Genomic DNA, 12,126 nt, shown 5'->3' on the forward strand with positions numbered 1-12,126 from the left:
AAAATATTAAAATCGGGTATTAGAAGCCTATTATGTGCATGTGAATTCTGATATCTTAGGACTTTTAGTAAGATATTAAACAATTATAAACATCTATATTAATTATTAGGTGATACTGGTGATAGGTATATGTATATGCAATATGCTATATATAGTACCTATTACCTATATGATATTATATACAATCACAGGACAGGTCACAGCCTTAGAATACTAGAACACTATACACTAGTACACTACCATGACAAAATAAACAAAAATAATTTATTTTGTTATGTACACTATAGCACATTAGTAAGGCTACGGAGTACCTACGGGATAATAATATAGCACGGTGCAGTAAAGATGCGTGACGTAATTTTGGATTATCAAAATAATATTGTGAACAGAAGACGTTTGGGAATGCTGTTAAGGGATGGGGACAGTTGGGCCCCGTGATAAGAGTTGGGTCCCGTGATAAGAAATTATAATTAATAACCTTAATCAAGAGTTCGAATTCTAACCTCAAATAAAAAAATTACAAATTAATACCAACCATCAGGGATTACATACCAGGGCTATACCAGGGATTTAGCAGTGACACCAATACGAAATAAGTCACGTCAGTGATGCCATGCTAGCGGCACTCGTCGCTACGCTCCTCGGCGCCGTCGCTCCGCTCCGCTAATCGAAAATATCCCCCGACTTGCTGTGCAACACCACATCAAGTTGGTCACATGGTAACCACAGAGTAACCGCCGCATAACCACTCATACCATATTTGGACAAGTGCTTATCACTCAATTTTAATAATGCTGATAAAATTGGCTGTTATCAGGCGGGGACCCAACTGCCCGATGCCCTGCTGTTAACACCTTTTTCAAGGTTGGCTACTCTAGTAGAGTTTATCAAATAAAACAAAGTAAATACTAAATGATAACGTTCAGCTTCAGGTAAATAATAAATAAAATCAATAAATTTCGTTTTTATTTGAATGATAATTTTATTCCTTGTTAATGAATAACAAATGTTAGCATTTATTTATTATATGTAGTCATTTCTTTTTGAGTGACAAAATTTTAATTTGTCAAAATATTTAAATTAATTATTGCATTAATTTTTATTAAGTATATTATTTTAATGTGTAATAAATGGAAAACGCCAAGGGTCCAACATCAACACATACAAAACCTTCGGAGAACCAGAACAATAACAAGGAAAACAAATTGCATTCGTTAAAAGAAGTTCCAAAAAGGGGATTCGTTCAAATCAAAGAATCATTTAGAACATTAAAAAATGTTAATAGACAACCAGTTAATGTTAAAGGTATAAACATTTTTAACATAGTACATTATGGTGAAATATAATGTTAAACTATTATTTTTAGGTGTACTACCCATTTACTAAAGCATAACTCTTAAATTCTTAATATGTATAAATAAACCTATTATTTTTTAAACCATCTTATAGTAATACTTAATTATCTACACCTATATAGTTAATGACAATTATGACAATGATATTTTCTACTCATCTAATGTTTTAATTTTTCCTACTTAAGATTAAACTACATGAAATGGTCAGAGTAAAATATTTTTGCTGTGTATTACTAGTTTATAACTTGATATTTGATATTTAAAATCTTCCTAAACTCTGTCATTGTTGTTATAAATAATATAGTTAAAAATAGTTGTTAAACAAATATTTAATGGTATGATGGATTTATTAAATCTTAATTATATTTAATTTTTGTATTTTTCCCTTAATTGTACTACACATAATTTATATTTATATCGGGTATTCTAGTATATACATAATATTTGAATATTTTCAATTTTAATAATTACAATTAATGATATTTATTTTATTTTGAGATAAACAAGTGTAACATTGGGTAACACAGTACAATTATATTATTATATCACTAAATAAAGTGATACCTACATATAAGTACTTAAATTATTAATTAACTTACCGTAGTATAATATTACATGTATTTCATTATGATTTCATTGAACAATTTAAAAAATAGTTTTATTTTTCAATATCCTAAAAAAAAATACCTACCTATGCAATTGATTAAGTTTTTATGGTTTATTATACTTAAATTTTATTTGTGGCATGACTAGGTATAAAAATATTCAAAATAAATGAAGAGGTAAAAATGTAAAATTAATCAAATAAATCATAATAATAAAGATGTACCTATAAATTATAATTGACATTAGTTATATTAAATATTAATATATATTAAAATGAAAAAAAATATAATATGCATTTAAAACTAAATTATTTAGTAGATATTTAATTTTACTAATCAGTGATCTACTGATATATTGATTGGACAAAGTTCAAAAATATAACTGTCTACTCATGCATATAGTCAGGCTGACTTAGTAAAAAATTAGAAGGAGAATGCAAAAGTGTAAAAAAAGAATGTGTATACCTGAATAATATTTAATGTCTTATTGATTAGGAAATACCTAATTAGAAGGGACACAAAAAAATATTTTTTTTTAAAAGGAAAGGGACACCGTCGTCCCTTAATTCAAGCACTGTAAATAGTTAAAAGTTTTAAATTTACTATGATTTATATAATATTTAAAATAGAAGGTACTTACTTACTACTTATTTGTTATTTAAGTATTAAAATAATTGTCACCTTATTTTTTAGTTATTTTATTAACTCTAATTAAAAAATGATGAACCTGATTTTTTCATCAGTTTAAAATAAAAAAATATGTTAGGTAATTGTATTTTTATTTATCTGGACAATTTTTAGCAATTGAATAGTATCGATATGCATGTGCTTGAAGTCCTGGATGAACTAATCAATACTTTTCCAAGGCTTCCAGCTATATTCACGATTTATTTTCTACCAATGATTTTTTTTAAAATACCAATTTAGGTTTGCACACGTCTATTTTAGTTTTGTCGTGAATAATAAATTATAAGTCAGTACTAAAAAATTAAAATATCGATAAGTGCCGGTGGTAGGCTATACGGAAGTCTCTGAGGAAAGTGTGCGACGTGTGTTGCGTTGTTTGTATAATAATATACGTCTAAAAGTACAATAATTATTTCCACTCGTTCATTTAAAACAGCATAGTATGAATAAAACGCGCGTTGAATTTTAACAATATTTATATTGACTAAGCGCGACATATACGTTTTTAAATATATGTGCACACTTACACAATACACAGGTTATCGACTGAATTCAAAGTATAAATTAATAAATTGCGCTCGACCGAATAACAATAATGCGATTGCGATATTTTTCAATCGGACCCGGGCGATATCATATCGTGCGCGCGCTCGTGTCTCGTACGAGTCGTACATAAGTATATTATTATTATCAATATAGGTATCGGCGATTTCACCCGCCTACTTGTCGGCGACCTCCACAAAAATATAAAATGGTTTCTTTTTTTTACAAAATCATTTATCCCTTGTCGTGGGCGGTGGGGTTGAACGAAAAAACTTCTTAACGCGACACGTTGACGTCTATCGTCCGAGACTTCGAGCACGATTTAAAAAAAAAAATATACCTACCCTTACCGGGGTTGCGTGCAGTGGAACTTTCTCGCCATGTTGCCGTACAGACTGAGTAATATTGATTAAATTTGCCACTGGGTGGATAGCCCGTCAACCCCCTCCCCCGTAACAGCCGTACGCGAGTTTACCCGCAGTTGGAAACGTTTTCGTGAGCGTTTTCGATAGGGAAGAATTCGCGGACTTCTTCTGTGTGTCCGACAATGTACGAAATGCGTATCGCACAACATTCGACAAACAGACACATCGCACGACACTCGTAATTTTTATTCGGAACCATGCAAACCCTGACTCTTAGGCGGAAAACTAGTCCGTTTAAATGTAAGTTTCCCATCATTGTTGTCGTCATTTAGTAACCTTGTCGCTAAAATTTCACTCGATTTATCGTACAAACAGAGTTTATGGATAATGTACATTTTGTTTCTAAAGATATAATAATATTATATTGTATTGGTGCTCGGTTTAAGGTCTCGCGCAACAATACATTGTTATTATTATCTATTATTAATAAGATAATATTTTTTTAAATTTTTTTTTTATAGCAGACAAAGGTGGTGCTATACGATTTATGGGTGATGGAGTTAGTTTCAAAGCTAAACTTATTGGCGTATTGGAAGTCAATGAGGCTAGAGGGGATAGAATGTGCCAAGAAGCGTTGTTTGACTTGAAGATGGCGATAAGGGCCGCCGGAGAGCACAAACAGCGCATTACCATAAATGTAGCAATTGATGGACTTAAATTGAGGGATGAAAAGACTGGGGTAGGTGAAAATTATGAATTTGCTTAGAATGTATTTAAATGATTTTAAAATTACAGGATTGTTTATATCACCATCCTATACATAAGATATCATTCATAGCACAAGACATGGTAGACTCTAGAGCATTTGGATACATATTCGGTTCTCCTGATACCGGCCATAGATTTTTTGGTATAAAAACAGATAAAGCTGCAAGCCAGGTAATGTCGAAACATGTTTTTGATTAATTTCTGTAATTCAAGCATGTTTTATTTTCAGGTTGTCATTACTATGAGAGATCTTTTTCAAACAGTCTTTGAGTTAAAAAAACAAGAAATAGAAATGACTAGACAGCAACAAATTATGAAAGGCAGTGGACTTTATCTAGAAGCACTTGCTAGTACAGCATCAAAAGTTGATCACGTTAGTCCTTAAATATATTTAACCTGTTATCAGTCATACACACCTTTTATGATATTCTTATTAATCTATAATTTATTATTATTTACAATAGGCTAGTTGTAATGATGATGGCTCTAAAAGATTCAACCGTGATTTGTCAAGTATGGAAAAATCTGAATTTAAAAATACAACTCCAAATGCTAATGACCTATTGAACTTGGAACTTGAACTAAATAATTTACAACAAGGGTTGTCTCAAATGGAAAGTATTACCCCACCATCAGCTGACCCTTTTGGAGATTCATTTATTGTTATTCCGCCTGTTGCGTTAACAAAATTACCACCACCACCAAGTTCTGGAGAGCGAAGAACACGTAATAGTTCAGCAACTTCAAGTTCAGGACAGCCTGAAAAACATTGGTTTGACAAAGAAACTGAAAGTATTTTCAGTATGACAAACCCTAGTGAAGTTCGTCAATCCCTCCAAGCATCTGATTTTAAGGTAAGTTATTATTTTCTATTACTAAACAACTGATAGTTTTTAAAAAATTACACTTTCCTTTATTGTCAAATATTTTTGTTAATGTATACATAATATATATTATTTTCATTTTCTCTATTTTTATAATTTTTTTAATAACAATTTCACAAAAGACTGGGGTACCTACTTATTTGTTATTGCCCACCACACTATAACATTTATCATCCTGCCACCAGGCAACCGACCATCAGTTGTATTGAAATATTGTTTATATACTGTTACAAAATTTTCAAATAAAAGTAAATTATAATAATATACTGTTTTACAATATTATGCAATAATTTAATATAATTGATTAATATTTCAAAATAATATGTAAATAAACACTAAAAAATAAAATTTTCTGAAGTTTCTTAAATGTAAGACATTTTATTTGTGTTAATGATATGTTTTTATTATAAAAATGTATTACCAGTATAAAATATTGCAGAAAATAACTCATTAAAATAAATTTTAAACAATATTTTAAAATAAGTTAATAATATTTTTTATAGGTATTCCGCGCTTGAAATTTCACGTACAATAAATCACAAGCCGATAATACACTAAAATATTATATGATTTATTAATCCTTTTTCCATAAATAAATTTATAGATCACATACTAGACTTTAATACACGTAATATGTCGAGATATAGAGAAATATTAATCATGAATATCAAATCTTTAGATTTAAGACTGCTGATGTAGGTCGCCTAGTGACAGGCAAATATATTTTATATGGCTTGGTAGAGCAATAACAAACAAGTACCGAAATTAAATTTTAACATATTTAATTATTTTATAAGCAACTAATACTCTAAATCTTATTATTATAATGCACATAAGCAATTTTTTTTTTAAATTCTTATAATTTTAAAATTTAAGACCCCCTTATTTTTCTTAACAATTAAAAATGTAAACTACTTATTTCCATTTAGTGTTCATAGAATCTAGAATTATTTCATAATTTCATATAAAATTTGATCACAATACTTAATACAGTAATAGTTTTCATATCAAATGTTGAAAAAATTTATTAGTTCAATTTATTCAATAGATAAACAATTTAACAATTCTGTTAAAAAGTAGTTATTACTTATTTGTTTAGTTATTTAAATGCGACCTTTTTTTACAGTATTAAGTATGAAAATTCTATTTTAACCCTTTTCCAAAACAAAGTATTGTATTTATCTATTATATTAATAAATAAAATACAATAGACTAATTTATATTAATAATGAAAAAAACAAGTTTAGAATTTGGTTGTAATATAATATTATATATCTTATATAAAAAATAAGAAAATTGTAATATTATATTTTATTTTTAGGTCATTGAATCAACTAACCGCACGAGTCCAACAATTAAGTGTGATGCATTTGATGTTTTTACTGAACTAGATCCTTTAGGAACTGGTCGTAGTAAACCTTATGTAGACAAGAAAGACTTCTTTCAAGAGCTCAAAAATCCTCCAAAGAAAATATTAAACCAACTTGCTGCGTATGAAAATGAAAAATTTTCAGAGCAACAACCTCAAAGTTTACCTACTAAAACTGTGAGTGATTCATTTACTTCTGATATGTCATTTAAAGATACTAGTGGACTTATTGAAGATCCTTTTAAAACTGATAATTTTGATAAATCTCATTCAAATTCTGTTGAAATGGAGTTTGCTGATTTTTCTTCATTTGAATCTCTGAAACCAGTCTCACCACAATTGCAACATAAATCTCCATTATTAAAAAGTGATAGTTCATCATCACAAAATTCTGCTCAAGGATTATTGAAGGTATCCCTTCCACCAGAAACACAAAAACCATATAATATATCTACATCACCTAAGTATAACTTAATGTCTAAAAATAGAACAAAAATAAAAATGAGAAAATCTCCAAGTCCAGATTATTATAGAAATGACGACCCAACTTCCCCTGATGATGATTATGCAATTATGAAATTGATGACTTTGCCTCAACGAATTGACATTGCTCCTGAACCTCCACCAAGACCTTCATCTTCGTTAGAGCCTCCACCTTTGCCACCTAAAAAGCAACAAATACCTTCTAAAACTGTGAAACCAATACGTACACGTAACAGTCATTATGACTATATAGAAAATTATCTTAGTTCCTACAATTTACCATCTACACAACTAGAAAATGAAGCTCCACCATTACCATTGCCATCTAGAAAACCAAAAAGTGAAATTAAAAAAAAGAAAGAAGAAGTTGATTCGGAATATTATTTAGTACCTGTTTCAGTAAGAAAAACTAGCAGTGAATTAAAATCAAATGTGTCTACTTCACTTGATATAACATTAAGTCAATTAACAAAAACAGGGTTTAGTGATTTAGCAGATACCTTAAGAATATCACCCACTTCTTTATCCAAGATGACTTTAAAAGAATTGACTTTCCGTTTGTCCAAGTTGACTATCAACAATAGTGAAGAAACCCAAAATATTCCTAAAAAGACTGAAGAAGATAAGAAAGAACCCGAAAAATCTTTATATGATAAGTATGCAGTATTTAGAGAATTATTAGATGAGGAAAAAACTAGTGAGACTGTTGTTGAAGAAAATGATAAATATGCAGCTCTCAGGGATATTCCAATAAAAGAACCCACGTATGAAGAAGAATCATTAGAAAACTTTCCAATAGAAGAAATTGTTGAATCAAATCAAAGCAATAATATTTCAGAACAAAGTGAAGTTGAATTAAATAACGACCAAGTATTTGAACCCGAAGATGAAAAAAATATTGAAGTTGTTGAATCTAAGGAAAATTTAGAAGTTGATGAAGATGACGTGGATGATGATGTAAGAGTAGATTATGAAGATGAAGAAGAAGAAGAAGAAGAAGAAGAAGAATATGAAGAAGAAAACTGTGCCATTAAAAATGATGATGTAAAAGGAGTAGTTGAATGTGAAGTTTTAAAAGAAGATGTTACTACAGCAATAATAAATCCAGAACTGATTGAAAATAACACATGTCAAAAACTGTCTGATAACGCTCAATGTTGGGCAACTTTTGATGTTGAACCAGAAGTAATCAAAAACCCAAATTCTCCTTGGGCTGCAGATCGAGAACCACCAACAATTAAACCTAAAGTTAATTTGAAAAAAGTACCTTCGAATCGCAGTAAATGCTCATCCAGCTGGGATGATTGTGAAGAATCTGAAGATAATTGGGATCCAGCAAAAAGAAGTTTAGAAAGTTCAATTGAAGACTTCCCCCGAACTGTAAATGGTTGGAGTGATGGAGAATCTATGTATGAGGATGAACCTTATTATGAAAGAAAGCCTAATCGTAGAAGTATTCGTAAAATATCACCTCGACGTCGTGAACCATCTCCATGGGATGAAGGGACCCGATATAATGATGAATGGGAGTCACCATATATGATTCCACATTGGAGAGTTCCACATATGGATGACGAACGGAGAAGGTCATCAAAAGATGATAAAAGACGTGTTTACACACGGCCCGACATTGATAGAAGAGTTCAAAAATTACCATCTACTCCAAACTGGGAAGATGAAAAATACCAAAGGCTGATATATGAAAGGCGAAGAAGATTTCTTGAAGAACAATACAATTGGGATCGATATGGGCCTCCAATTCCAAAAGGTTTCAAAAACTATTCTAGGCCTCCTATTGATAATAGCGATGATGAGGATGTAAAAATGCGGTATAGATTACCAAAAAAAAATCGATATGTTTCTTCAACGACACCCAGAAAACCAAGGAGATCGTACCACCGTCGTAGTGATGGCAGTGACGAAGACCACAATATTCCACCTAGAAAGCCATATAGTCAAGAAGAATTGGATTTAAGTGAATCTGAATTAGAACAAAATTGGTCCAGAAGATCAAAAAATAAATGGTCTTTGAAACGTAACCAGTCATCTCCTTTTGATGATAACTTTACACCCGATAGCCCTGATTCTTCCTTATTTACTAAAACTATGAGTACTTGTTCTGATTTAGGATATCTTACTAAGCCATCTCCGTCCACTAGTTCTAAAACAAATAGAAATCCAAGAAAACCAAAACGTTCAGATAGTGGTCATAGGTCTATTGATTCAAACTCCAAAACTGAAGGAACAAAGCGTTCTCCATTTGAAGATGATTTTACACCAGATAATGCTGGCAAAGGTAGTATGTCAAGTGAATTCAGTTTTAAAGACGATGATGTTTTTGTGGCAAAAGATATAAAAATCTCACAAGAAGAACTATCTAACTCACCTAAAGAGATGAAAAAATCAGAGTCCATAAACATATTTTCCAGAAATACAGACCCATTTGAAGATGATGATTTTTTTAATCAGGAAGTATCTAGCAAACCAAATCTTGCATCTCTAGAAGAGGCTATTTCTGATCATGAAGGTGATGAATGGAAAAAACGGCCTGATCGAACAAAAAACGAATGAGACTATCATTATGTGGTCCAGCCTAAACTAAAGGGGGCCACTAGTAAGTTCCGAAAAGTTTTTAAAAAAGTTAATAAATTTATGAACAAATTGTTTTAATTAACTTTTTTTAACCCAATACTGACCAACAAACTACTTTTTATTTTTATTACTACCTACTGTAATAGAGTTAATTTATATGTAATGCGTACCTTAACAAGTCTTAAGTTTTCACATTTGAATACAGTTTTTTTTTCTATACACACATTATAGAACCAGTTTTCATTGTTGCCATCGGAATCTTATATCTATTTATTCACAGAAACTGCTTTGTTAGTTTTCACCGTCATTGTTGGAATTGTAATCTCAATAAGTTTTTATACAGCAATAATTGTTTTCAGATGTGTGTGCAATACTAATATTACTAATAATATTAACAACTATTATTTTTATCATAATTAATATTATCGTACATTAATGGCAATATACTCTTGACATAGATTAATATTGTACATACATGAAATACTGTATTATGATAGATTTTTATTTGTTCTTCTGTATTATTTAGTTTTTGAGTTATCCTTTAAATGTTTCTGTTGAATTTTCTGTGTATAATTTTGTTATAAGTATCTTTGTTATACGTTAAAAGTTAATTAATTTTTCCTGTTAGCTATTACCCTCCGTTCATCGAAAAAATTTTGTACTTAATCTATGTTCTTAGTATAATAATATGTATCGATGTTCCTTTAAAATAGTATTGTGTTTTGTGAATTTTTTTTTAATCGCCATTTATAATTTTAGAAAAATGTTCACCAAGATTGTTTTTAAAAAAGTCTCTATTAAACTAATTGTATAAATTAAAAATGTTAATAATAATATTATACATGGGTAATGTTTAACATAAACAGATTAATCCAACAAATGCATGGAAGATATTTTATATTGTAGTGCCATAAATAATTTTTAATAATGACAGGAAATTGATTGAATTTTTTTTTTCATTTTAAAACAAATGATTTTTAAATCCATTTACGTATTATACCCCTCAAATTATTGATAATGTATTGTACAACTAATGTTGAATTTGAAATTCAATGTGTCTTTTGTTTCAAAATTTTAACGATTCAACATTCAAACAATCTACATAATACAAATGTTATTTGTGTAAGATTTACATAGTTTTTTTTTTTACTTAATTGTTAACCAGTTATACATTACCTATTTGATGTTTTAGTTTGTAAAATTAGTTGATAACATCACATTATTATGTTGAACAAATGTGTAAAAATGTTTAGATACATTATGTTTTTGTCCAAAAATAATTTTAATGTAAAATTATTTGTGTTTACACGATAATAAATGTTTATAGGCATAGGGTGCGCCATTTTACCACCATATATTTGTTAAATTTTGTATTTATTTTATACAATTGTGTTTTTTTTTATATATTTATTTGAGGTAAAGACTTACGATAATTTTTGGGAATACACAACGCTTGATTATAAATACTAATATTTATAATCAATGGTATGACATGAATTCTTGGGACAAAAAATTATTTTAACTGCCACATTTTTTTTTAATAGCAAATCATGCAAAATATTAAAATAAAGGCACTTATTAATGTGTCGATGGAATAAAAAACCTACCAGTTCTATTCTTCATATTTTTTTAGTAATAACGATTTACTAAAATATACCTGAGTAACTAAATAGCAACTAGGTAGTATAAAATAATAAACTTGCTTTTAATGTTTGGGTAATAAACTAATAACTAATAAACAATTACGAAGTAAACCACTCGATATTTTCCACTCCAAGGAAAATTTGTGAATCATATTTATGTTTTTGTTAATACTAGTAATCATGGTCCATGTCCACGGAAATCTTACGAACAATTGGGGAAAAGTCAAAATGTGTGTACCCAGAACAAAAATATATTTATGTTAATTAAACATAGGTTATTAAGTTTAGTCTAAATTTGACAATGTATTATGTATAATGTATACATAGAATGTTACACTTAAAAAAAAAAATGATTGCCTGCACTCAATTTTAACATAGAAAACAGAACAATGTGCCCCCTCCCCCCACTCAGGTCAAGAAATTATTAGCATTAGGTAATTATATGGTATGCCATTTATATGATACCTAATCTAAAATAATACATACACGATACACTTAAAAAAATCTAACTCGGACAATTGGCACACTTTGCCCTGCTCGCGAGCACCTTCATATTTTTAAAACTGTCAACCGATGTACCTATTGATAGTTATGGAAACAATTATTTATGAAATTTTAAATTTTTTTAACAAATATTAATCTATATAATAATAAGGCGTTATAGATAGGCAACCAAGCACATAGTATTCACCTCACCCAAATATTAAGCGGATCTGTCACATTTTAATATTATTTTTTTCGGTAGTTGGTACCTACCTCGGATTTTTAAACGCTAAAACGTTAAAAAACAAAACAATAAAATATGTGAATACGTAGGTGCAAAGTTTAAATT

At 29.4% G+C, this 12,126-nt stretch overlaps 1 protein-coding gene across 3 annotated transcripts; it reads left to right on the top strand.

The window, feature by feature from the left end:
* The first annotated feature begins 953 nt into the window (after positions 1-953).
* LOC132942911 (protein disabled) lies at positions 954-11,148 on the top strand. Of its 3 annotated transcripts, none has more exons than XM_061011624.1 (6): positions 954-1,305; positions 4,077-4,294; positions 4,351-4,494; positions 4,553-4,696; positions 4,788-5,177; positions 6,529-11,148. In XM_061011624.1, exons 1-6 carry the CDS (start codon positions 1,131-1,133, stop codon positions 9,628-9,630), a joined length of 4,173 nt encoding a protein of 1,390 aa, XP_060867607.1. In that variant the 5' UTR covers positions 954-1,130; the 3' UTR covers positions 9,631-11,148. The 3 variants fall into 3 exon arrangements, with proteins under 3 accessions (XP_060867607.1, XP_060867608.1, XP_060867609.1); XM_061011625.1 differs by having other exon boundaries at positions 4,080-4,294; XM_061011626.1 differs by lacking the exon at positions 954-1,305 and adding an exon at positions 3,631-3,855 and having other exon boundaries at positions 6,529-11,147.
* Positions 11,149-12,126: the final 978 nt, after the last annotated feature.

Source organism: Metopolophium dirhodum, chromosome 4 (assembly GCF_019925205.1).
Source record: "Metopolophium dirhodum isolate CAU chromosome 4, ASM1992520v1, whole genome shotgun sequence".
NCBI lineage: Eukaryota > Metazoa > Arthropoda > Insecta > Hemiptera > Aphididae > Metopolophium > Metopolophium dirhodum.

Coding starts and splice junctions, on each gene's coding strand:
- LOC132942911 (XM_061011624.1), top strand. CDS start 1,131: ATGGAAAACGCCAAGGGTCCAACATCAACACATACAAAACCTTCGGAG. Junction 1,306..4,076: donor ACAACCAGTTAATGTTAAAG/GTATAAACATTT, acceptor TTTTTTTTATAG/CAGACAAAGGTGGTGCTATA. Junction 4,495..4,552: donor CAGATAAAGCTGCAAGCCAG/GTAATGTCGAAA, acceptor TTTTATTTTCAG/GTTGTCATTACTATGAGAGA.